At 39.2% G+C, this 23620-nt stretch overlaps 1 protein-coding gene and 1 long non-coding RNA gene across 3 annotated transcripts in view; one reads left to right on the top strand and one right to left on the bottom strand.

Annotated features, from left to right (window-relative positions):
* LOC128687688 (uncharacterized) overlaps window positions 1-19321 on the top strand; it is a 46237-nt gene extending 26916 nt beyond the window's left edge. Inside the window, exon 7 of one of the 2 annotated variants that reach the window (XR_008406880.2) lies at window positions 19138-19321. This is a non-coding gene — a long non-coding RNA (uncharacterized lncRNA). Of the gene's footprint in view, window positions 1-35; window positions 783-19137 lie in introns of those variants that run through there. The other variant, XR_008406878.2, reaches the window with a different exon arrangement.
* Window positions 19322-22719: 3398 nt separating this feature from the next.
* Window positions 22720-23620, bottom strand: part of LOC128687686 (3-oxo-5-alpha-steroid 4-dehydrogenase 1-like) — a 55052-nt gene continuing 54151 nt past the window's right edge. The window contains exon 5 of the mRNA XM_053775278.2: window positions 22720-23205. Within this exon, the coding sequence (XP_053631253.1) occupies window positions 23139-23205 (67 nt within the window). The 3' untranslated portion in view covers window positions 22720-23138. The remainder of the gene's footprint in view (window positions 23206-23620) is intronic.

Here is a 23620-nt window from a genome sequence, read left to right as displayed (position 1 = left end):
TATATATTGTGCATGTACTAGTCTACTAAATGAAGAATGACACTTACCTTTATTGAAGATGCAGCAATGACTGATGAGACACTGTGTCCTGGGAGTGCCTTTTTCTCCTGAGTACTGTAGGTCCTGTTTGGCATTTTCTTCCAGAACAGGCCTTATCACACTGTGTATGTCACTACGATTCTTAAATCTCTCAAACCAACCTTCGCTGGCTTTAAATTCACCAATATGAGCACTAGTTCCAGGCATTTTTCCCTGTTCACCTGGGTGTTAGTCGACTGGTGTGGGTTGCATCCTGGGAGACAAGATTAAGGACCCCAATGGAAATAAGTTAGACAGTCTTCGATGACACTGACTTTTTTGGGTTATCCTGGGTGGAAAATCCTCTGGGGTTAATTGTTTCTTGGTATATTCTCAATAAGCCACACCAACAACAGTGCTACAGCAGCAGCAGACGATGCTACAGCAGCAGCAGACGATGCTACAGCAGCAGCAGCAGCTGACAGTGCTACAGCAGCAGCAGACGATGCTACAGCAGCAGCAGCAGCAGACGATGCTACAGCAGCAGCAGCAGCTGACAGTGCTACAGCAGCAGCAGACGATGCTACAGCAGCAGCAGACGATGCTACAGCAGCAGCAGACGATGCTACAGCAGCAGCAGCAGCTGACAGTGCAGCAGCAGCAGCAGCTGTACCACCAATAGTAGCGATGGTTGATTGGGGTTCATTATACAACCTGGCCAGCTTGGAGACACGCACTCCACTTTCATACTTATCAATGATCTTTTTCTTCATCTCTATAGTAATTCTCACCCTTATTGCTGTAGGGTTGGCACTAGAAGCTTTCTTGGGGCCCATGGTCACTTATTTTCCAGATAAAATCACCAAAAACACTGTAATAATATGAAATGTTACGATTGTATGCTTGGATGCTACCGCGGAGGCTGGCTGGTAAACAATGCCACCGGCGGAACATGTGAGGCTGGCTAAGGCGCACATTGGACGCGTCTCGGACGAACAGCGGTGAGCGGGTTTTTAAGCGGTATGCGAGGCAAAATTTTAGTGATAAAATGTATCGGTATGCGGATTAAACGTTATGTGATGCCAACGGTATGCGGGGGTCCACTGTACTAAATAAGCTACCATGGCTCCAAAGAAAGCTCCTAGTGCCAAGCCTGTGGTAAAGAAGGTGAGAAATATGTACAGTGACAAAGTCTTGGGCCATTTTAGGGAAGTGTTAAAGAGACGCCAGAAACAGAGCTCTCTCCACAGTTACTTTGCGAGACAGGACTAGAGTGACTCTCAAGGTGGTCCTAGTGGCATTAAGAAACAGAGAAGAGAAGCAACCCCAGAGAAGCAATTGGTACCTGAGGTGTTGCTGGAAGGGGATTCCCCTTCCAAACTGTAAACAATCCAATCTCTCTCCTCCTCCAGTCTCCCATACACTAAGAAGAATCTCCAATAAAGGTAAGTGTTATGCTGTTAATGTTTCATTCATCATTTCCCATTGTATTGTTTATGTACTACATGTATATTTCATGTAAAAAATTTTTTTGTTTTAATACTTCTGAGTGTCAGAAACGGATTAATTGTATTTACATTATTTCTTATGGGGAAAATTGATTCGCAAATCGTAAATTTCGTTTATAGTAGCTCCTCCAGGAACGGATTAATTACGAAAAACGAGGGACCACTGTAAATGCAAACTAATAATGTTATAGGGCTTAAATATGACGATTTTACTAACAATATTCAGCAGTAATGCTAATACTAACACTGAATAATACGAACAATGAAATAGGACTGATAGTACAATTATTGTAATCAAGAGGGAAGCGCTAAACCCGTAAGATTATACAGTACCTGTGGGGGGATGCGAAAGGTATTCAGGCTTAATTCAGGGTACTGGAGCAGATACAATTCCCTGCATCAAGAACCCCTCACTAGCATCAAGGAACCTTCCTTGAGGGGATAATACGAACAAAATAAGACTGATAATAGCTCTTAAATATTACAGAGGCTTAAATACGACTGATGTCGGTAGATTTAATAGAGAATTTATTAAAGTTAACAAGGTTTTAGTTATATGGGGGCTGAAACAGGGATGATTTTAGTTCAAAGGTCGTCATTTGGGCTGATTTTAGTAATGCAGGCTTGAAATTTAAGCAAGTTTATAAAAAATAAAACTCGAACTAGGCCGATTTAAAAAAAAAAAGGGGGCTGTTTTTAGCAAAAAAAAAAAAAAAAAAAAAAAAAATGGAATTTTGGCAAAACTGAAACTGGGCTGATAGCAAAATATAACAAATTGTATCGACATTAACAAGATAGGACCGAAATTCGACTGATTATAGGAAAAAAAAAGGGGGGGGGCTTATTTTCCCTTGCTGAAATTTGGTGATAAATTTCACGCAGTTTTGAAGTTGAAATAAAAGCGAGTACTGGGCTGACATTACAGTGAGTACTGGGCTAACATTACAGCGAGTACTGGGCTAACATTACAGCGAGTACTGGGCTAACATTACAGCGAGTACCGGGCTAACATTACACCAAGTACTGGGCTAATATTACAGCGAGTACTGAGCTAACATTACAGCGAGTACTGGGCTAACATTACAGCAGGTACTGGGCTAGCATTACGGCGAGTACTGGGCTATTACAGCGGTCAGTACGCTGAGGTCAGTGGTCACCTGCGGTCATATCTGCCTAAGCTCTTGGGAGTTAGCGTGGGCTGTTACCAAGCACCATGGTTGGTTGTAGTGTTTTAGAATCTCAGGTTCAAGTGTTGAAGAAGGAGATTCTACTTCTTCAGGAGGAAAATAGGAGGCTGAAGCTTCGCATAGATGAGTTTGGGAGCGAGTGTGAGAAGGATTTAGCTGGTAAGGAAGGAATGGTCACCAGCAGTGACAGTGGCAGCTGCTTTAAGTGGCAAGTGGTTCACAGTTCAGGAAGAAGGAAGATGAGGAGAGTTAATAAAGAAGATGTGAAGGTAGGAAATCGATTCTCTGTTCTCCAAGACGAGTGTACTTCAGTGGTTAGTGAGGTTGAAGGTACCACTGATTCCCCTGCTAATCAAAGTAAGAATATTTTAATAGTAGGCGATTCTCAGGTAAGATATATGGACCGTGCATTTTGTAACAGAGACAGAAAGGTCAGACAGAGAGTGTGTCTTCCTGGAGCTGGTGTTGGTGAGTAAAATCTCCACCACATGAATTATCTTTGGCTTATGTGATATTTCAGCTGCTTTGGGAATAAAGACAGATACTGCTAATAGAAACTAATGCTTTTCTATATATCTGTTAAATGTAAAACAACCTCAATAGACCCTATGTATTATTATTAATAATAATAATATTAATTATAATAATAATACATAAGGAATTATTATTATTATAATAATAATAATACATAATAATAATAAACTGTTATATCTGGGCATCTCTGCAAAGACAGTGATTATGCGTGAATGATGGTAAAAGTGTTTCTTTTTTTGGGTTACCCTGCCTCAGTGGGAGATGGCCGATGTATTTAAAACACAAAAATACCTGGTAGGGTGTTATTATTATAATAGGCACTGGGCAGGAGTTTCCCACCAGGTACCTATTTAATGAAAGAGCGTGTAATGCCTTACACCTAAAATTATGATGGGAGTACCATTTATGGGCCCACCAATGCCTCTATCTGATATGTAGCACACAAAAGTTTGTCATCACAAAGCTGCCTCTTGACCTGTGTGATAAACATTATTATTACATTCATAGGGGAGCATTAAACCTGTAGGGGTCATAAGTGCCTGGAGGGAATGGGAGGCATTCAGTTTTGATCAAAGGAAAGTATAGGTCAAATTCCTTGGATCAAAAGTCCCTCACTAGCTTCAAGGAACCTCCATTGAGAGGTGTGATAAACAATTCTCTCACTAAAAGGAGTAATCTGGCACTGCTCAATGTTGTGACCAACATCTCTCCTACAATTAAAAGAAAATACTGATTCCCTTTAGGCAAGGAGATTTCTATGCTTTGGTTTGGTGCAGTAAGAGGCTACCAAGAGTCACATTGTAGGGTCCTCACCCTGAACACCACATGGCAGTGCTCATTATAGACTTTCCTCATCATCCAATGTGAAGTGGATCTGGATTCTATCAGCGATGATACAAAGCTCTTCCTCAGGCACATCTTGTCTGTTATCCACCTGATACTCCTATGCCTTAAGGTCATTTAATGAATACAATGGAGGGGTGGGGATTATGTTCTGACACAAGTCCTGGGTCTCTTCTAGTGGGTCCAGGATATCTTCACCATCTAGATGAACAAAATCTGCCCAAGTGTCCCACAATGGGTAGACAATATAATCAATAAAGCCAACCTGTTGAAACAACAATAATCAGTCAATCATAATAGTAATAATAATAACAATAATACAAAGGATCTACTGAGACTGTTGTATATTTACAAGTATAGAGAAAAGCACTAGTTTCTATTGGCAATATCTGTTATCTGTCAAGTAATTCTGGGGATTACCTTCCCCACAGGCCAGTCTCAGACCAGGCCTCCTAGGCTGGAAAGAAATATTACAGGTTTAGGAACTATTCAGATGCATATATGAAATTAATGTGTATACTGAATATAGGTAGAAGTTTGTAAGATTTACCTGTCATCTTACATGTTCATGAGGCAGGAAGAAAAGATCAACAATCCTGCCCGAGTGAAAAAAATGAAAAGGTTCCCAGTCTTGCAGTAGAGTTGTAGGCAACTGAAATTCCAAAGTTGTATCACTGAACTTGATTTTTCTGTAGATTTGAGGCGAGTTAAAGAGAAACATTAGTGGGAATGGTTGGGTGAGATCTGGATTGCTAAGCATAGACAGGTAGGCCCATGCTCTTATGTTTGATAAATTCAGATTTAGAAAAAAATGCAGGAAAGAACAGGTTTATCAGAAGATTTGCAGATGAGTGGAACAATCTATCAAGCTGAGAAGTGGTCCTCAACCTTCCTACGTAAGTGGGCCACATTTGATGGTCAAATGTACGATGAGAGCTACATGGTTTTGATGACACTGGGCAGTGTGGAACCTACATAAAAGTGAATTCATAATTTCATGTGGGGGCTATATCCATTTCCTAGAAGGGCCACATATGGCCACCCACTTTGGGTGGCTGTGAAAATACACCTGATAAATATACAAGCATTCCTTCCACAATTTTTCAAAACACTTCATTTTACTTGTCTCCTGACTAGTTACTGTATTATGATAAATTAGACACTTACAACACCTGGGTATCTTTATTTTCAAAATATTATGCCAACCAGTAACTTTTTCAATTCACTGCAGACACATATATGGAAAAGAGTAAAAGATAAGGTACAGTAATCAGTCTCTTAGTCTTGAAGGTGCTCAGTACATAAGTCTTGATATAATCTGAAGCACCTACAGGAAACATTGAGAAAGCCACTGGCTGGGAAAATATCTTCAAAATACAGATTTTGCACGTGACTAATTCATCAACATGTGAACACTGTATAACACTGATGTTGCACATGTCAAATTCATCAACGTGTGGATACTGTATACCATTGATGTTATGATTACTGTATGATATTTTCTCTCAATTACAAATGACTGTTGTAAAATTCTAACTTTTTTCTTTTTTTTTCAACAAGTCGGCCGTCTCTCACCGAGGCAGGGTGACCCCAAAACAAAAAAGAAAGAAAATCCCCAAAAAGAAAATACTTTCATCATCATTCAACACTTTCACCACACTTGCACATTATCACTGTTTTTGCAGAGGTGCTCAGAATACAACAGTTTAGAAGCATACACATATAAAGATACACAACATATCCCTCCAAACTGCCAATATCCCAAACCCCTCCTTTAAAGTGCAGGCATTGTACTTCCCATTTCCAGATATTTGTAGATATTTGAGCATACAAAGCAAGATGAATGTGTAAAAATGATATAATGTATGTTGGATGTTACTGTATGTGGTGCCAGCAATCATTACTATTTGTGACAAATGTCAGTGATCCCACTGACATTATCAATCCCCTGATTGGTCAGGAGTTTCCGTGTTTGTCGATAATTTAGTAAAATTATGAACAAGCACTAACTTATCATCAACCTGAATTATGCTGCTATATATTTATGCTGCTAAATATTTAACAAATTGCTACACCAGCCGCCTGGGTAGTGTGCTGGCACCTGTGACATGAAACTCAGTGACTCTACCAGATACATTCACTAAACCATTTCTTTGCATTGTCACTCATTCTCGCTCTTTATTATATTTTTTATCAGTCACCAACAAACGTGGCTATTGCAGAATTCTACAGTGTGGTACACACTGCATTGTATAAATAATGTGTAATTACTGTAATGTGTTGTACATTACTGCAGTCAAACCCAGGCTAAGCTGTCAGAGGACACAGAATTTCCTCTTCTAGCTGTCTGATACATTCCTATTATATAAATATGGGGAATTATATTTTTATCAGTGTATTCAGCATCATTATCAATGGTGATGCAACAAGCTGAGAAGGTCAACTGAGAGAGTTGATTGGTGGTACGCAAGCATTTCCAATGAAAAAAATAATGATCTTAAAAACCAACATGATGGTAAGAAGGAAACCATTAGCCAGACTTGAGTCCTGGAGGTGGGAATTACAGTGCCTGCACTCAGAAGGAGGGGTGGGGATATATGCAGTGTTAGTGTAGTATCAGTGCCCCTCTGGCAAGACAGTGATGGAGTGAGTGATGATGAAAGCATTTCTTCTTTTTTTGTGTCGCCCTGCCTTGGTGGAAGATGGCCAATTTGTTAAAAAAAAAAAATGGTAAGAAGACACGAAGACACTCATGTGGGACCTTTATTGAAGATGTTCTGACAGTGCAGTGATAATTATTATTTCATAAACATATAACCTTTTTGCAAACCAAGACTTCAAATATTATGCCGCAAGCCAAAGAAAAAAAATGTCTTAATAACATCGAGAACATTTGGCATGTAGCTACAAAACCCAGTCCCTAAGTACACACTGATGACATCACTGTATAGCTCCCTACTCGAACAAAGCTTGGCACTCGACCAAACAAACACGACCTGCCAGAACTTCGCTGTAAACTATTTTGTGTTTCTTCGCATTTTTTGGTGTTTTTTATTTTATTTGTATGAATAAGTCACCATGGGGCTTAGAAAGATTAGTGATAACAGCCAACCAAAAAGAAAACCAGTTGGGAAACTCGTTTGATACTCGAATAGATCGGCACTCAAACAGCCTTCTGGAATGAATTAGGTTTGAGTACTGAGGTTCCAGTGTACTTAATAATCTACATCTAGGTCTTAGGTACTCTTTAAGCATGTTGTTCCCAAAATGCACAGCAAGCTAGTGGCTTTCTTTTGTGCCTAATTATATTTTATTACTTGTAAACTACATTACCCGTATACTGCAGAAAAGAAATAAATTTATTATTATTATTATTTTTATTATTATAAGTGCAAACCTAACTTTCATAACAGAGTTAGGCACCAAGCTAAATTATAATACTATAGATACTTGTCACTTACCTGGTATACAGCTATACAAAAATGCAGACCTTATCAACATAGAGGTGGAGCTGCAGTCTATTACATAAATGAGATGAAATATATTACCTCAACATTACCACAGACAAACTTGGAAATACTGTACATAGTTGCACAACTTACAAACAAAAACTGAAACATTCCAACCACAACAAAGTTGTCTACAGATCACTACATACCAATATAGCAAACTCTGGTGATATATTTAAAAGCCTAATCTTAAAAAATAAACTAAATAAACATTAGGAAATTGCTGGAGTCTTTAATATCAATCTCATTCAATTATAAGACCCACAAGTACCTGGTTTACCAAGGAACATGTATAACTGTGCATAATTACTTTTCTAGCACAATGGCCATCTTCCAACAAGGTAGGGTGACCCAAAAAAGAAACATTTTCACTGTCATTCACACTATCATTGTCTTCTGAGAGGTGCATAGATATGACATTTCAGATGTTCATCCAAGCAGCAAATGTCTCCACCCCAGACTTAGAGTCCTGGAGGTGTACTTCCCACCTCCAGGATTCTAAGTCTGGCTAACCAGTTTCCCTTAATCCCTTCACAAAATGTTACCTAGCTCACACTCTAACAGCACATTGGGTCCATCAATAATAAAGTCCATAAAAATTAAGAAGACAACTGCAATTTCACTTAACGACATCTGGATACAACAACTCCTCTAGAAACAGACATTATCAATGACAATACAAGTAATCATTACCCCATCTTCAGGGTCACCAATGTAACAAAATTATCACTTGAGACTAATAAAATCATCTTCAGGTTCCATGATGAGGCATCAGTGAATAACTTTACTACAACAATCAGTAACAGTGGCTGGCAGTGTCCTCACCAGGAACACCATACTAAATAAGGACAAATATTAAAACATAATTGTTCCAATCAGGATTTACTGTTGATACTAAGGAAACTCCATTGGGAAGTGGACCAGAATTCTTCCTTCGTAAGCCATGCGTGTCATAAGAGGCAACTAAAATGCCGGGAGCAAGGGGCTAGTAACCCCTTCTCCTGTATATATTACTAAATTTGAAAGGAGAAACTTTCGTTTTTCCTTTTGGGCCACCCCGCCTCGGTGGGATACTGCTGGTACGTTGAAAGAAGAAAGAAAGAAGAAAGACTAAGGTAACTTTCATTTTTCCTTTTAGGTCAACCTCCTTGGTGGGATACAGCCAGTTCAGTGAAAAAAAAAAAAGGAAAGACAGTGATGGTGTGAATGATGGTGAAAGTGTTTCTTTTTCAGGTCACCCTACCTTGGTGGGAGACAGCCAGTGTGTTAAAAAAAAAATAAGCTGAGGAGCAAATAAAGTAAGAATCAGTGAAGTGAACATGAGGTTCATCACAATTCTATTTCACACCCTTCCCCCTCAATGCCTTACTAATCTTAACAAATATCAAGTCATTAATTAATGTGTTCATATATTCTTACAATAAAAATTCAAAGCCTCTACAATAAACAATGTCATTTAAGAACTTAGATTAAGTCATAATAAATGATTGTCAATGAATAAACAGAAAGATGGATGGGAGACTCTAGCTGTGGTCCCAATATTGACAGGCTGAAGCGGTAAATCACTGGACCTGTCAATCTTGGGACCATGGTCCAAACCTTCCATTCACCTTTCTGTTTATTCATTATTTAAAATCAGGTCACGATATAAATATTAAGTAATTAAGTCCATGGCTAACCAACAACATCCTCAGATCCACTGGCAAAATGTATTTACCATATATGAAAAACATTGTGAACTGGGCATAATATACATAGAGCCATGAAAAAGATACTGTACATCATCACACACAAAACTCATCAATAAATTAAAAAATTGCATTATGATAACAGATAACTGAAAAGAATAAAAAGGCACAATAATGGCTCCCTTCCCATCACGCTTCAATGTGACTAGTTAATGTTTCAAGACAGACTAAAATATTGTCATAAGTTTCATTTTTCTATGCACAAGTTATTTATATTTTTCATTGTAACTAAAGAAAGTAAAAACACTGAAAAAGCATTCTCTTAATTAACCCTTAAACGGTCCAAACAGATCGACGTTCAAATTCGTAGTGCTACAAAAGTAGATCTACTTTTTTTTACATATTTTCAAATATAACAAAAAAAAATGTACATAAAAGTTTTTTTTACATGTTTTCAAATGTAAAACAAAAAAAGATCTACATTTCTTTATATACTTTCAGATGTTGAAAAAACGTATATATACGTTTGGACCGTTTAAGGGCTAAATACTGGGTTCAAGAACATTCACTAATATCAAAGAATTATTTCTTTTATAACACATCGGCTATTTCCCTCCAAGTCAGGGGTGACCTGAAAGAGAAGAAACACATTCATCATCACTCACTCCATCACTGTCTTGTCAGAGGTGTGCCAATACTACAGCTCAAAAAGTGCAACATATCTCCACCCCTCCTTCAGAGTTCAAGCACTGTACTTCCCACCTCCAGGACTCAAGTCTGGCTAACCAGTTTCCCTGAATCCCTTCACAAAATATTACCTTGCTCACACTCCAACAGCTTATCAAATCCTAAAAATCATTTGTCTCTACTTCTAACACGATCACACATGCCTGATATATCTCGAAGTCCGTTTCACACAAAACCTCCTCCACCCTCTCCATCCATCCTGTTCTGTGACGATCTCTACTCCGCCTCCCTACACGACAGATTTATACACCCTACAGGTCATCTTATTTTGCTTATTTTACTCTCTAAATGACCAAACCACTTCAACAGCCCCTCCTCAGCCTACACACCGTACATTTTTTTTTTTCAACAAATTGGCTGTATCCCACTGAGGCAAGGTGGCCCAAAAGGGCATTTATTAAGGAAACACTTCACTACTGGTGGCTTCTTGAGTCCTAATTAAGGACAGAAGCCACTTGTGCTGAAATATTTCCCTAATAATTGTCCTGAACAATGCATATACAGTGGTCCCCCCAAATCCATGGGGTAATGCATTACAAGAGCTACCGCGGATACCCAAAACTGTAGATAATAGCCAACCCTTCATAAAAGTCTTTTCCATTTGTATACATTTTGCGGCTTACAAGATGCTCTGATGCATTAGACGCATCCCAATTTAGAAGATATTAATCAGAAAAAAAAGTTGAGAGTGCCTAATACCAAGTAATATTTACTCCACTGAAAGCTATGGTAATTTTACATGCAGAAATAAGGTTACATTTGATTTATGGGTAGGTCAAAACATAGGATAGGCCTAGTGTTCACCTGAGCACCCTGATGATCTCTCATATTAACCCCTTGACTGTCGCGGTCGTATATATATGTCATGGGAGATACCGTGTTTGATGTATCTATACGCATAAATTCTAGCGGCTTCAAATCAAGCGGGAGAGGGCTGGTAGGCCTACACGAGAGAGAATGGGTCTCAGTGGTCGGTGTGCACCCTGTGAAAAAAATCTGGGACTCAGCAGTGCATTGTGGGAACGCCATCTTGGTAGTCCATTTTCACCATGCCTCGCGGTAAGAAGTTCCTCACTCCTCAGCGGATTGGAGGTCTTTTGTTCCCAAGTGATAGCTCAAACAGTGATGAAAGTGTCAGTGAAAGTGAATTCCCTGGTTTTGAAGCAGGTGTGACCGAAAAAAGTGCCCAGGATAACATAATTAGTGATGAAAACCCAGATGACCCACAACCTTCCACCTCTGGTGCTAGGCCGGCTCGTTCATGTTCACCTGTACCAGGACGAAAGAGGAAACTATTTGCCCATGTACAAGACTCAGATGTGAGCAGTGCAAGTGATAGTGATAGTGATTTCAAGGTTATTGAAAGCAGTTCTAGTTGTGACAGTGAGGGTGAATATTCCCCAGTGAAGTGGCAGTATATACGACGTCGCATGCGGTCTGGTAGTGTGCCATATGCTCTTCCAAGAGGAAGGAGTACATCTCGGAGCACATCCCGTGGCCCTACACCACGTCCTGATAGTGAAGATGACGATATTGTTACGATGGGTATCAATGATGCAAGTGAGGCAGCAGGCGGTGGTGGTGATAGTGATGGTGGCATGAGTCATGTGACACCAGCAGCGGGCCACGCTACTACCCGCGCTGCTGACTCTGCACAACTACAACCAGCCTCACCCGACCCCACACTCCCACAACAACCACAACCACAACCTGCACAACCACAACCACATTACAATATCCAGAACGCACCAGCTGACCGCATCTGGGATTGGCAGCAAGATGACGAGTTTGTTCCCAATCCCCATGACTTTGATGGAGGACAAAGTGGAATACGGCCATCATGTACACTTGGGAACAATCCCACTGAACTGGAATGCTTTCAGTTGTTCTTCGATGAACCCCTGATGGACATTATTGTCAGGGAAAGCAATACATACTATGAGTACACCATGGCAAACACTATTCTGTCACCAAGATCACGCCTACACCAGTGGAAGGACACAACTGTGGCAGAGATGTATCTGTTCTTTGCCACAATAATGCTTATGCCACATGTGTATAAGCATAGTGTCAACACATACTGGGCGACAGACCACCTGATTTCAACCCCTGCTTTCAGTGACATTATACCAGTAAATAAATCTGTGTTACTGTTACATATGTTACACTTTTCAGACAAAACCAGGCCTGACAGAAGCGACAGGTTATATAAGATCAGACGTGTGTTTATGTACCTGAAACAATAGTGCTGTATGTATTTTTATCCCTTCAGGAAGCTTGTTATTGATGAGTCTTTGATTTTGTTCAAAGGAAGACTCTCATTCAAGCAGTATATACCAAGCAAGAGGAAACGCTTTGGTATAAAGTTATTTGTTCTGTGTGATTGCAAAACTGGTCTGGTTTTGGATATAATTGTGTACACTGGCGGTAAAACATTGGAAGATACCAGAAAGTTACTGGGTATCTCTGGTGATGTGGTTAGAACAATGATGGAGCCATATCTTGGTAAGGGGCATATTTTATATACTGACAACTGGTACACAAGCCCTATACTCAGTGATTTCTTGCGAGTGAACATGACAGATGTGTGTGGCACAGTGCGTGGAAATCGTAAACATATGCCTAGGTTCGATGCTGGCAGTCGTAGAGGTGAAGTGCAGGTGTTTGCTGCCAATGACATCATGGCATTTCGGTGGCATGACAAACGTGATGTCACACTGCTGACATCAGTTCACCAACACGAAATGGTAGACACTGGCAAGCAGAATAGAGAGACCAATGAACCCATTGTAAAACCTGCAGCTGTGATGGATTACAACCTCAATATGCACTTAGTGGACAAATGTGACATGCAGATTGGGTTTGCTGACTGTGTTCGCAAGAGTTATAAGTGGTACATAAAACTGTTTTTCCATCTTCTTGACATTTCCATGCTGAATGCTTATAATATGTATAAGTTGAAGACCAAGAAGAAACCCAAATATGGTGAATTTTGTTTGTCAGTCATCAGACAAATAATATTCAAGTACCAAGGAACAACACCTGCAATAGACCAGCGCCCACGAAATTATCAACACATGTCCTCTCGTCTGAGGCCTGGTGATCACTACCCCATACCACTGCCTGCTACTACTGCCAAGAAAAATGCTCAGAAGAGGTGTTTTGTCTGTGGACATACCACAAAACGCCCACAAAAACGCAGAGACACTCGTTTTATGTGTGAGGAGTGTAAGACACCATTGTGCTTATACCCATGTTTCAAAGAATTCCACAAGCTGCAGCAGTTCTAGAAAAGTGTCCAGTGATTGTACATATGTATATATATTATAGAACAATCATAATAAACATTTGTTTACATTGTTTGTTTGTGTAAACAAGTTTTAGCAACATTATAATGATACGAGTGTTTTTGCTATAATTGTGTTACATTCAACGAGTGTATATTTGAACATTGCACAATAATTTGGTCTCACAGGCCACAAAAGTTATGTGAAAAAATAAAATAGTGAAAAAAAACAAGAAACCATCGAATACAAGTAAATCAAAGTTTACCGGGTGAGCGGCAGTCGCCGCTGTTGCCGTTCGCAGATCAATTTCAGCAAACTTCAGGACTCTATATCTCGGTAAGTACTGATGGGAAAATTTTTGGGGGGGGGGGGGACTAAAACAATCAGAAAAATAATCTTAACATTTTCATAAGAAAAAATAATTTTTTTTTTTTTAATATTTTGCGACACCAGGAGACACTTCAGGATTGGGCCCTTCGACAGTCAAAGGGTTAATCCAGACACCCCAAAGTATGAAAAAAAAAAATTTTTACCACATGAAATATTAATTTTAATACACACAAACTGACACTTACCTTTATTGAAGATCTGGTGATGATTGATGGGATGGGAGGAGGGGAGAGTGTGGAAGTTTTTAATGTTTAGAGGGGAATCCCCTTCCATTAGGACTTGAGGTATCAAGTCCTTTTCCGGGGTTACTTCCCTTCTTCTTGTAATGCCACTAGGTCCAGCTTGAGAGTCACTGGACCTCTGCCACACAATAAATCTGTCTATAGAGGTCAGTACCTCCCGTTCCTTTAAGATTTGCCTAAAATGGGCCACAACATTGTCAGTGTAATAGTCACCAGCATGGCTTGCAATAGCTGTGTTAAGGTGATTTTCATCCATAAAGGTTTGCAGTTCAACCCACTTTGCACACATTTCCTTAATCTTTGAAGTGGGCACAATGGATTCCACAACTGGCATAGGCATCTCAGGGTTAGCCCCAAACCCTTCAAAATCTTTCTTAATTTCCATACTAATTCTCACCCTTTTTATCACAGGGGTGGTACTAGAAGCTTTCTTGGGGCCCATGGTGACTTATTTTATAGGTACAATCACTAAAAACGCTGTGATAATATGAGATGTTCCGATTGTATGCATAGATGCAACCGCACTGGCTGGCTTGTAAACACTGGCATCCACGGGACAACTGAGGCGCGCTCAGGCCACACGTGGACGCGTCTCGAACGAATCGCATTGGGCGAGTTTTTTAGCATTAGTTGAGGCAAAATTTTTGCATTAAAATGTATCGTTAGCTGGATTTAACGTTAGCTGATGCCATCGTTAGCTGAGGGTCCACTGTATTTCATAAACAGCTTGTCTCAAAACGTTATTAATTTACTGTAATTTTGAAACACTGGACTTGTTTTAGTTTCAATGGCTTGGCATCAGACGTAAATGGGAGAGCTACAGCCCACTCTACACCCCAAACTTATAGCTCCTGTCACTGACCTTCAGTTTATAGGATGCAGGATGATTCTGGAGACATTTTATGGAAAAAAAAAAAATGCGTGTAATAAACTGCAAAATACGGTACATACCTACAATAAATTGATAAATTACACACAGTAAGTGGAGAATTATAATTTTTTCACTAATGGGAAGCACTTCACGGTTTCTCTTTGGCTTTGAAGAACTGCCAACTTCTCTACTTTTGTGCTTTGGGGCCAACGGTGCCCCGTGTCCTGGTGGCTAAAGCTCTTGCTTCACACAGTGAGGGTCTGGTTTTGATTCCCGGTGAAGGTACAGACATTGGGCATGTTTCTTTACACTGGCTGTCTATGTTTCCCATTAGTAATATGGGTACCTGGGTATTAGTTGACTGATGTGGGTCGCATCCTGGGACAAAACTGACATAATTTGCCTGAAATGCTCTGCATAACAACCACTTTCTATATAGCAGCATGTCACTGATGTCAGCCAGGCATGTGTAGCTTGTACATATACTTGTAAAAATAAAGATATTATTATATATAGTACAGTATATATTATTATTATTATTAAAATGCCGGGAGCAATGGGCTAGTAACCCCTTCTCCTGTATACAATTACTAAAAAAGAGAAGAAGAAAAACTTTATAAAACTGGGTTGCTTAAATGTGCGTGGATGTAGTGCGGATGACAAGAAACAGATGATTGCTGATGTTATGAATGAAAAGAAGTTGGATGTCCTGGCCCTAAGCGAAACAAAGCTGAAGGGGGTAGGAGAGTTTCAGTGGGGGGAAATAAATGGGATTAAATCTGGAGTATCTGAGAGAGTTAGAGCAAAGGAAGGGGTAGCAGTAATGTTAAATGATCAGTTATGGAAGGAGAAAAGAGAATATGAATGTGTAAATTCAAGAATTATGTGGATTAAAGTAAAGGTTGGATGCGAGAAGTGGGTCATAATAAGCGTGTATGCACCTGGAGAAGAGAGGAATGCAGAGGAGAGAGAGAGATTTTGGGAGATGTTAAGTGAATGTATAGGAGCCTTTGAACCAAGTGAGAGAGTAATTGTGGTAGGGGACTTGAATGCTAAAGTAGGAGAAACTTTTAGAGAGGGTGTGGTAGGTAAGTTTGGGGTGCCAGGTGTAAATGATAATGGGAGCCCTTTGATTGAACTTTGTATAGAAAGGGGTTTAGTTATAGGTAATACATATTTTAAGAAAAAGAGGATAAATAAGTATACACGATATGATGTAGGGCGAAATGACAGTAGTTTGTTGGATTATGTATTGATAGATAAAAGACTGTTGAGTAGACTTCAGGATGTACATGTTTATAGAGGGGCCACAGATATATCAGATCACTTTCTAGTTGTAGCTACACTGAGAGTAAAAGGTAGATGGGATACAAGGAGAATAGAAGCATCAGGGAAGAGAGAGGTGAAGGTTTATAAACTAAAAGAGGAGGCAGTTAGGGTAAGATATAAACAGCTATTGGAGGATAGATGGGCTAATGAGAGCATAGGCAATGGGGTCGAAGAGGTATGGGGTAGGTTTAAAAATGTAGTGTTAGAGTGTTCAGCAGAAGTTTGTGGTTACAGGAAAGTGGGTGCAGGAGGGAAGAGGAGCGATTGGTGGAATGATGATGTAAAGAGAGTAGTAAGGGAGAAAAAGTTAGCATATGAGAAGTTTTTACAAAGTAGAAGTGATGCAAGGAGGGAAGAGTATATGGAGAAAAAGAGAGAAGTTAAGAGAGTGGTGAAGCAATGTAAAAAGAGAGCAAATGAGAGAGTGGGTGAGATGTTATCAACAAATTTCGTTGAAAATAAGAAAAAGTTTTGGAGTGAGATTAACAAGTTAAGAAAGCCTAGAGAACAAATGGATTTGTCAGTTAAAAATAGGAGAGGAGAGTTATTAAATGGAGAGTTAGAGGTATTGGGAAGATGGAAGGAATATTTTGAGGAATTGTTAAATGTTGATGAAGATAGGGAAGCTGTGATTTCGTGTATAGGGCAAGGAGGAATAACATCTTGTAGGAGTGAGGAAGAGCCAGTTGTGAGTGTGGGGGAAGTTCGTGAGGCAGTAGGTAAAATGAAAGGGGGTAAGGCAGCCGGGATTGATGGGATAAAGATAGAAATGTTAAAAGCAGGTGGGGATATAGTTTTGGAGTGGTTGGTGCAATTATTTAATAAATGTATGGAAGAGGGTAAGGTACCTAGGGATTGGCAGAGAGCATGCATAGTTCCTTTGTATAAAGGCAAAGGGGATAAAAGAGAGTGCAAAAATTATAGGGGGATAAGTCTGTTGAGTGTACCTGGTAAAGTGTATGGTAGAGTTATAATTGAAAGAATTAAGAGTAAGACGGAGAATAGGATAGCAGATGAACAAGGAGGCTTTAGGAAAGGTAGGGGGTGTGTGGACCAGGTGTTTACAGTGAAACATATAAGTGAACAGTATTTAGATAAGGCTAAAGAGGTCTTTGTGGCATTTATGGATTTGGAAAAGGCGTATGACAGGGTGGATAGGGGGGCAATGTGGCAGATGTTGCAAGTGTATGGTGTAGGAGGTAGGTTACTGAAAGCAGTGAAGAGTTTTTACGAGGATAGTGAGGCTCAAGTTAGAGTATGTAGGAAAGAAGGAAATTTTTTCCCAGTAAAAGTAGGCCTTAGACAAGGATGTGTGATGTCACCGTGGTTGTTTAATATATTTATAGATGGGGTTGTAAGAGAAGTAAATGCGAGGGTCTTGGCAAGAGGCGTGGAGTTAAAAGATAAAGAATCACACACAAAGTGGGAGTTGTCACAGCTGCTCTTTGCTGATGACACTGTGCTCTTGGGAGATTCTGAAGAGAAGTTGCAGAGATTGGTGGATGAATTTGGTAGGGTGTGCAAAAGAAGAAAATTAAAGGTGAATACAGGAAAGAGTAAGGTTATGAGGATAACAAAAAGATTAGGTGATGAAAGATTGAATATCAGATTGGAGGGAGAGAGTATGGAGGAGGTGAACGTATTCAGATATTTGGGAGTGGACGTGTCAGCGGATGGGTCTATGAAAGATGAGGTGAATCATAGAATTGATGAGGGAAAAAGAGTGAGTGGTGCACTTAGGAGTCTGTGGAGACAAAGAACTTTGTCCTTGGAGGCACAGAGGGGAATGTATGAGAGTATAGTTTTACCAACGCTCTTATATGGGTGTGAAGCGTGGGTGATGAATGTTGCAGCGAGGAGAAGGCTGGAGGCAGTGGAGATGTCATGTCTGAGGGCAATGTGTGGTGTGAATATAATGCAGAGAATTCGTAGTTTGGAAGTTAGGAGGAGGTGTGGGATTACCAAAACTGTTGTCCAGAGGGCTGAGGAAGGGTTGTTGAGGTGGTTCGGACATGTAGAGAGAATGGAGCGAAACAGAATGACTTCAAGAGTGTATCAGTCTGTAGTGGAAGGAAGGCGGGGTAGGGGTCGGCCTAGGAAGGGTTGGAGGGAGGGGGTAAAGGAGGTTTTGTGTGCGAGGGGCTTGGACTTCCAGCAGGCATGCGTGAGCGTGTTTGATAGGAGTGAATGGAGACAAATGGTTTTTAATACTTGACGTGCTGTTGGAGTGTGAGCAAAGTAACATTTATGAAGGGATTCAGGGAAACCGGCAGGCCGGACTTGAGTCCTGGAGATGGGAAGTACAGTGCCTGCACTCTGAAGGAGGGGTGTTAATGTTGCAGTTTAAAAACTGTAGTGTAAAGCACCCTTCTGGCAAGACAGTGATGGAGTGAATGATGGTGAAAGTTTTTCTTTTTCGGGCCACCCTGCCTTGGTGGGAATCGGCCGGTGTGATAATAAAAATAAAATATTAAAATTGAGGATTATTTTTGGGCCACGATAAACCGTGGATAACTGAAACTGTGAAAGCCGAATCCATGGGTACAAGGGTTCTACTGTAATGTGTCTTTTGTCTTCAACTTGTCAATACCACTATAAAGCTTCCACTAACTATACATACTGTTTAGGAAACTTGCTACTTGGGTTAGGTTAGGTAAGAGTGGTCAGGAAACAGGACAAGTTTTTCCAGATGCAGGTCATATTCACATGATGACCCGCCACTTGAGCTTCTGGTCATCTGACTGAGGCCTTCCACTGCCTTACCCCTCCACCCCTTTAAAAATTAAGGTTATAATTATAAACAGTCTGGTGCTACTTAGGGGTCTTCTGACTGGTTGAGGTTCATGTTAGTCTAGAGCAATTACTAGATGTTAATTTATTTCCCTGTTTATAATTAGGTCTCAAGCTGGTATATGATGAGCTGAAACCCATTCTCCAGCATAAATTATTAAATTTAAAAAGAAAACTTTTGCTTTTCTTTATAGGTCACCCTGCCTTGGTGGGATGCAGCCAGTGTGTCGAAAGAAGAAGAAGAATGATAAGCTGCAGATTACTCTTATTGTGATTGTAGTCTGAGTTTTTTTTTTGGTTGTAAATTGCACAAATATGTATTCCCCCCAAAAATAAAAAGGCACAATACCGTATCTGAAACAATACACGAATAACCCACACATAGGAGAATGAAACTCATTATGACACTTCAGCCCTAGTCAGACTGAAATGTTGTCATAGTATCATGTGCAGGTTACTTGTGTATGTATTCCCAAAGTTCATTTCTAGTTGAAGTTGAATTAATATATTTCATTTCATCAGTGTATAAATTGCAGTTCTACCAACCTTTCAATCACGTCGGAAGTCATGTAAGATTCTACACTCGATTTATTATGAAAGTCAATTGTATGATCATTCAGACAGGTTTCTGTGAAAATAGTAATTGTTAAGTTTGTTTCGTGACTCTAGTAGTGCACCATTACCATCATAGTACAGACTGTCAGTTGAATCTGAATTTTGAGAATATTCTTCAATGATCTTAACAGGAAATTCTGAATCTAACAGACTTTATCTGTTAATTAAAAAAATATTTACACAGCAGACAATTCTGGATTTAAGAGACTGTTAAATCTGAAATGAATTTACCCAATGGACTATAGCAGTAACAGACAATTCTAGATTTAACAGAGTTTGTCTGGTGTTTCGAAACATTGTCCATCAGAAATCTGTTAAATTGGGGTAGTTGAATAAACCAAAGAATGGATGGGGTTTGAACTCATGACAGGGGACTAGAGCTAGAGTTTGCCACAGTCATGCTGGTGGAAGATTCATCTGTAAAAACTTGCATTTGTGGTCACAGTGGTGGCCCATGCTAACCTCCCTATGGAGTATAGAAATATACCTAGTTGGATGAATCTTATTGTAGCCAGCTGGCCCAGTGGCTTACACACTGGCCTGGTCTTGGGTTCAAACCTCACCTGTTCTGTTTTTTTTTTTTTTTTTTTTTTTAATCATGTTATGATTTTGTGAGTCAATGTACAGGCAGGCCCTGCTTTACAGCATTTCACTAATGAAGTAGCTATCAATTATACCCATTCTTCATTTATTCAGACTTCCTACATTAAAGATATTTACCACTCACTCTAAGCAAAGGACAAAAATATTTTAAAGGTAATATGTGTATTATATACACGTTTTTTTTTAGGTCTAGCTCTATTGCTCACATAATATATGATAGTGTAAACATGTTATCAGGCTTTTATAAGCATTTGAAAATAAAAAATAGCTATGTTTCACTTTACAGCAGTAGCCCAGAACCTAACCTGCTGTATAAGCGGGGCCTACCTGTAGTTATATAGTGATATGTTCCTGCTGTTGCTGAAGATGATGATACCTTCAGCCCTTTCTACCTCAATCTCTTGCTACCCTCTACCCCCGCACTATCCCCTGCCCCGCTGTTTTCTGTAACCTACTAATCATCCCTACCCCCTTCTGCTGCCCGATACCCTCACTTCCTTCCCTACCCTGCAGCGCTGTATAGCCCTTGTTGCTTAGCGCTTCTTTTTGATTATAATAATAATAATAATAATAATAATAATATTGTTTGCTGTATAATATTTGAAGTTTTCATCCATGTAAATTGGTTACTATGTAGATCAGTGAGAGAAGATGTAGCTTAGGATCAATATTACCATTCATTGATTACAATATAAACAATATAGATACAGGTTCTCCTCGACTTACGATATATCAATTTTACGATGGTGCAAAAGCAATTACTTTGGAGAAGAAACTTGAAGTAATTACTCATCATGAAGGTGGCAAGTCCGTAACTTGTATTCATTTATTTACTTTTCAATACAAGTAGTATTTAGTTACAATAATTATTTGTTTATTTACTTATTCAGTGACTGTAGTTATTTATTTACTTATTTACTGAGCATATCATATTCATGTTTGATTTACGATATCGCCAACCTATGATGGGTTCGTTGGAACATAACCCCATTGTAAGTCAAGGACCACCTATATTGGGATTAGAAAGTTTGACTTATGCTATGAGTGCACAATTTTGCCAGCAGGATATATGGTGACTACTGAATTTTAGTGAATTGGGTTGTATACGTCACATTAATGTGACATAAAATTTAAATTTTGAAATATTAATGTAGTAAACAGATGCTATACAATACTACTACTAATAATAATATTACCAATATAGGATTTAAAAAGTATCTGTAATATGACATACCTGTAACAATGAATTTAAAAAATATAGTGATCTTATACAAAATATAGTGATATTATACAAGATATTTCAATAAAAAAAAATCAAGGATATTATATAACACAAAAAACAAGGTATTTTTATAAAAGTGATACCTCGTGAGGTTGTACTTCAGTTATACAAGAGTATTCTTCTTACCTGGGTTAATCTAGGACTAAATTTACATATTTTTTTATTTAATACACTGGTCATCTCTCACCAGAGTAGTGACCCAAGAAAAGGAAATACATTCACCATCATTCATTTAATAGCTGTCTTGCCAAATGTTTACATACATCACAATTAAAGTGACTCTCCAAACTGCACTATCCCCACCTTTCCTTGAGGGTGAAGGTATTGTACATCCTACCTCCAGGACTCAAGTCTAGCTAACCAGTTTCCCTGAATCCCATCATAAATGTTACTTTACTCACACTCCAATAGCACATCAAGCCATAAAAACCACTCATTCACATCTACCACACTCACACAAGCTTGCTGGATGCTCAAGCCCCTAGCACTTAAAACCTTCAGTTACTCTACTATGAAAAGACAGGAAAGGAGTATAAAAGACACTTGAATCACTCAATAGAGCATAAGAGTAATGTGAGAGACCTAGGGTTGAATATGACAGATGATTTCACCTTCAAGGATGACAAGTGTCACTATCTCAACTGCAAGGAAAATGACAGGTTGGATAACTAGAATCTTCAAAACAAAGGATGCCAAGCCAATGATGACACTCTTTAGGTCATCTGCTCTCACTAGACTGGAGTACTGCTGTACTCTAACAGCTCCATTCAAGCCAGGTAGAATTGAAGACCTGGAGAATGTGTAGATAACCTTCACTGCTTGCATAGATTCAGTAAAGCACCTAAACTACTGGAAACATTGCAAGTCCCTCAATCTGTACTTCTAGAATTGGTCCCAACTCTACACACGCAAATCATTCCCCATGAAAGAGGCTTGGTAGATGGTACAAATATCCTAAGTAAAGAGAAAGTGTAATGAGTACACTAAGAGACAACTCAATAAGTGTGAAGAGTTCAAAACATTTCAATGCCCTCTTCATACATAAAGGGGATTACTAACAGACCCATTGCTGTCTTCAAGAAAGAACTGGACAAGTTTCTCAAGTCACTGTGTGATCTGCCAGGCTGTGGTGCTTATATTGGACTTAGTGTAGCAAGCACTAATAGCCTGGCTGGTCAAGTCATTCACTTGGAGGCCTAGTCTGGAACTGGGCCACAAAGGCATTGACCCTTGAAACATTCTCTAGGTAGACTCCAGGTATGACCCCTATCTCTCCTTCACTCCAGTCTAGATTTACACACACTCTTAGTCATTCTATTCTGCTTCATCCTCTCTAAATGCACTAACCATCTCAATAACCTCTTCTCAGCTCTCTGGGCTTTATCTCTGTTAACCCCATGCACTTTTCTAATTAATAATAATGGGCCATTAGGCACCAGTCACTGGTTTACTTCTATCTTAGCAGCTCAGAGCTTAATCTGATAAGAGATGTCCAGGGAATTCTTGCAAGTGAGTTATTAAGTCGTTTATTTCCTTCCCTGGGTCACTCCGACTTGATGGAAAATTAACCATGTAAAAAATAAAATAATGCCTATGTAATTTTTGTGCAATGTGATTCACATAATATTTCATAAGTGTTGCAGAGGCAAGTACAGTACAACCAGCAGCCAGTGTGTTGGTTTAGGGTGTCCAGTCTTAGAGAAGAAATGGAAATATTGCCTTACGATTCTTTGGATAGTCTTCAAACTTCTTTAAGTACCACCTGAAAAGAAAAAAAAATAGTAATGAAAAACATAAGTGAAAATAGCATGGTTCCAATTCACAGGTAACACCAACTACTGCATGACCTTCAATGTTAACATGATCATAACTTACCAAAATACTACATGACCTTCAATGTTAACATGATCATAACTTACCAAAATACTGCATGACCTTCAATGTTAACATGATCATAACTTACCAAAATACTACATGACTCTCAATATTAACATGATCATACCTCACCAAAACACTGAATGACCCTCAATGTTAACATGATTATAACTTACAAAACTATTGCATGACTCTTAACCCTTAACCCCTAAACGGTCCAAACATATATATACGTTCACTCGCGTAGCACCCCAAATTTTTTGAGAAAAAAAAAATTGTGTTTTAATAGGAAAAAAGAGCAT

This window comes from Cherax quadricarinatus, chromosome 11, assembly GCF_038502225.1.
Source record: "Cherax quadricarinatus isolate ZL_2023a chromosome 11, ASM3850222v1, whole genome shotgun sequence".
In the NCBI taxonomy this organism is placed as follows: domain Eukaryota; kingdom Metazoa; phylum Arthropoda; class Malacostraca; order Decapoda; family Parastacidae; genus Cherax; species Cherax quadricarinatus.
This window is presented reverse-complemented; position numbering and strand designations above follow the sequence as displayed.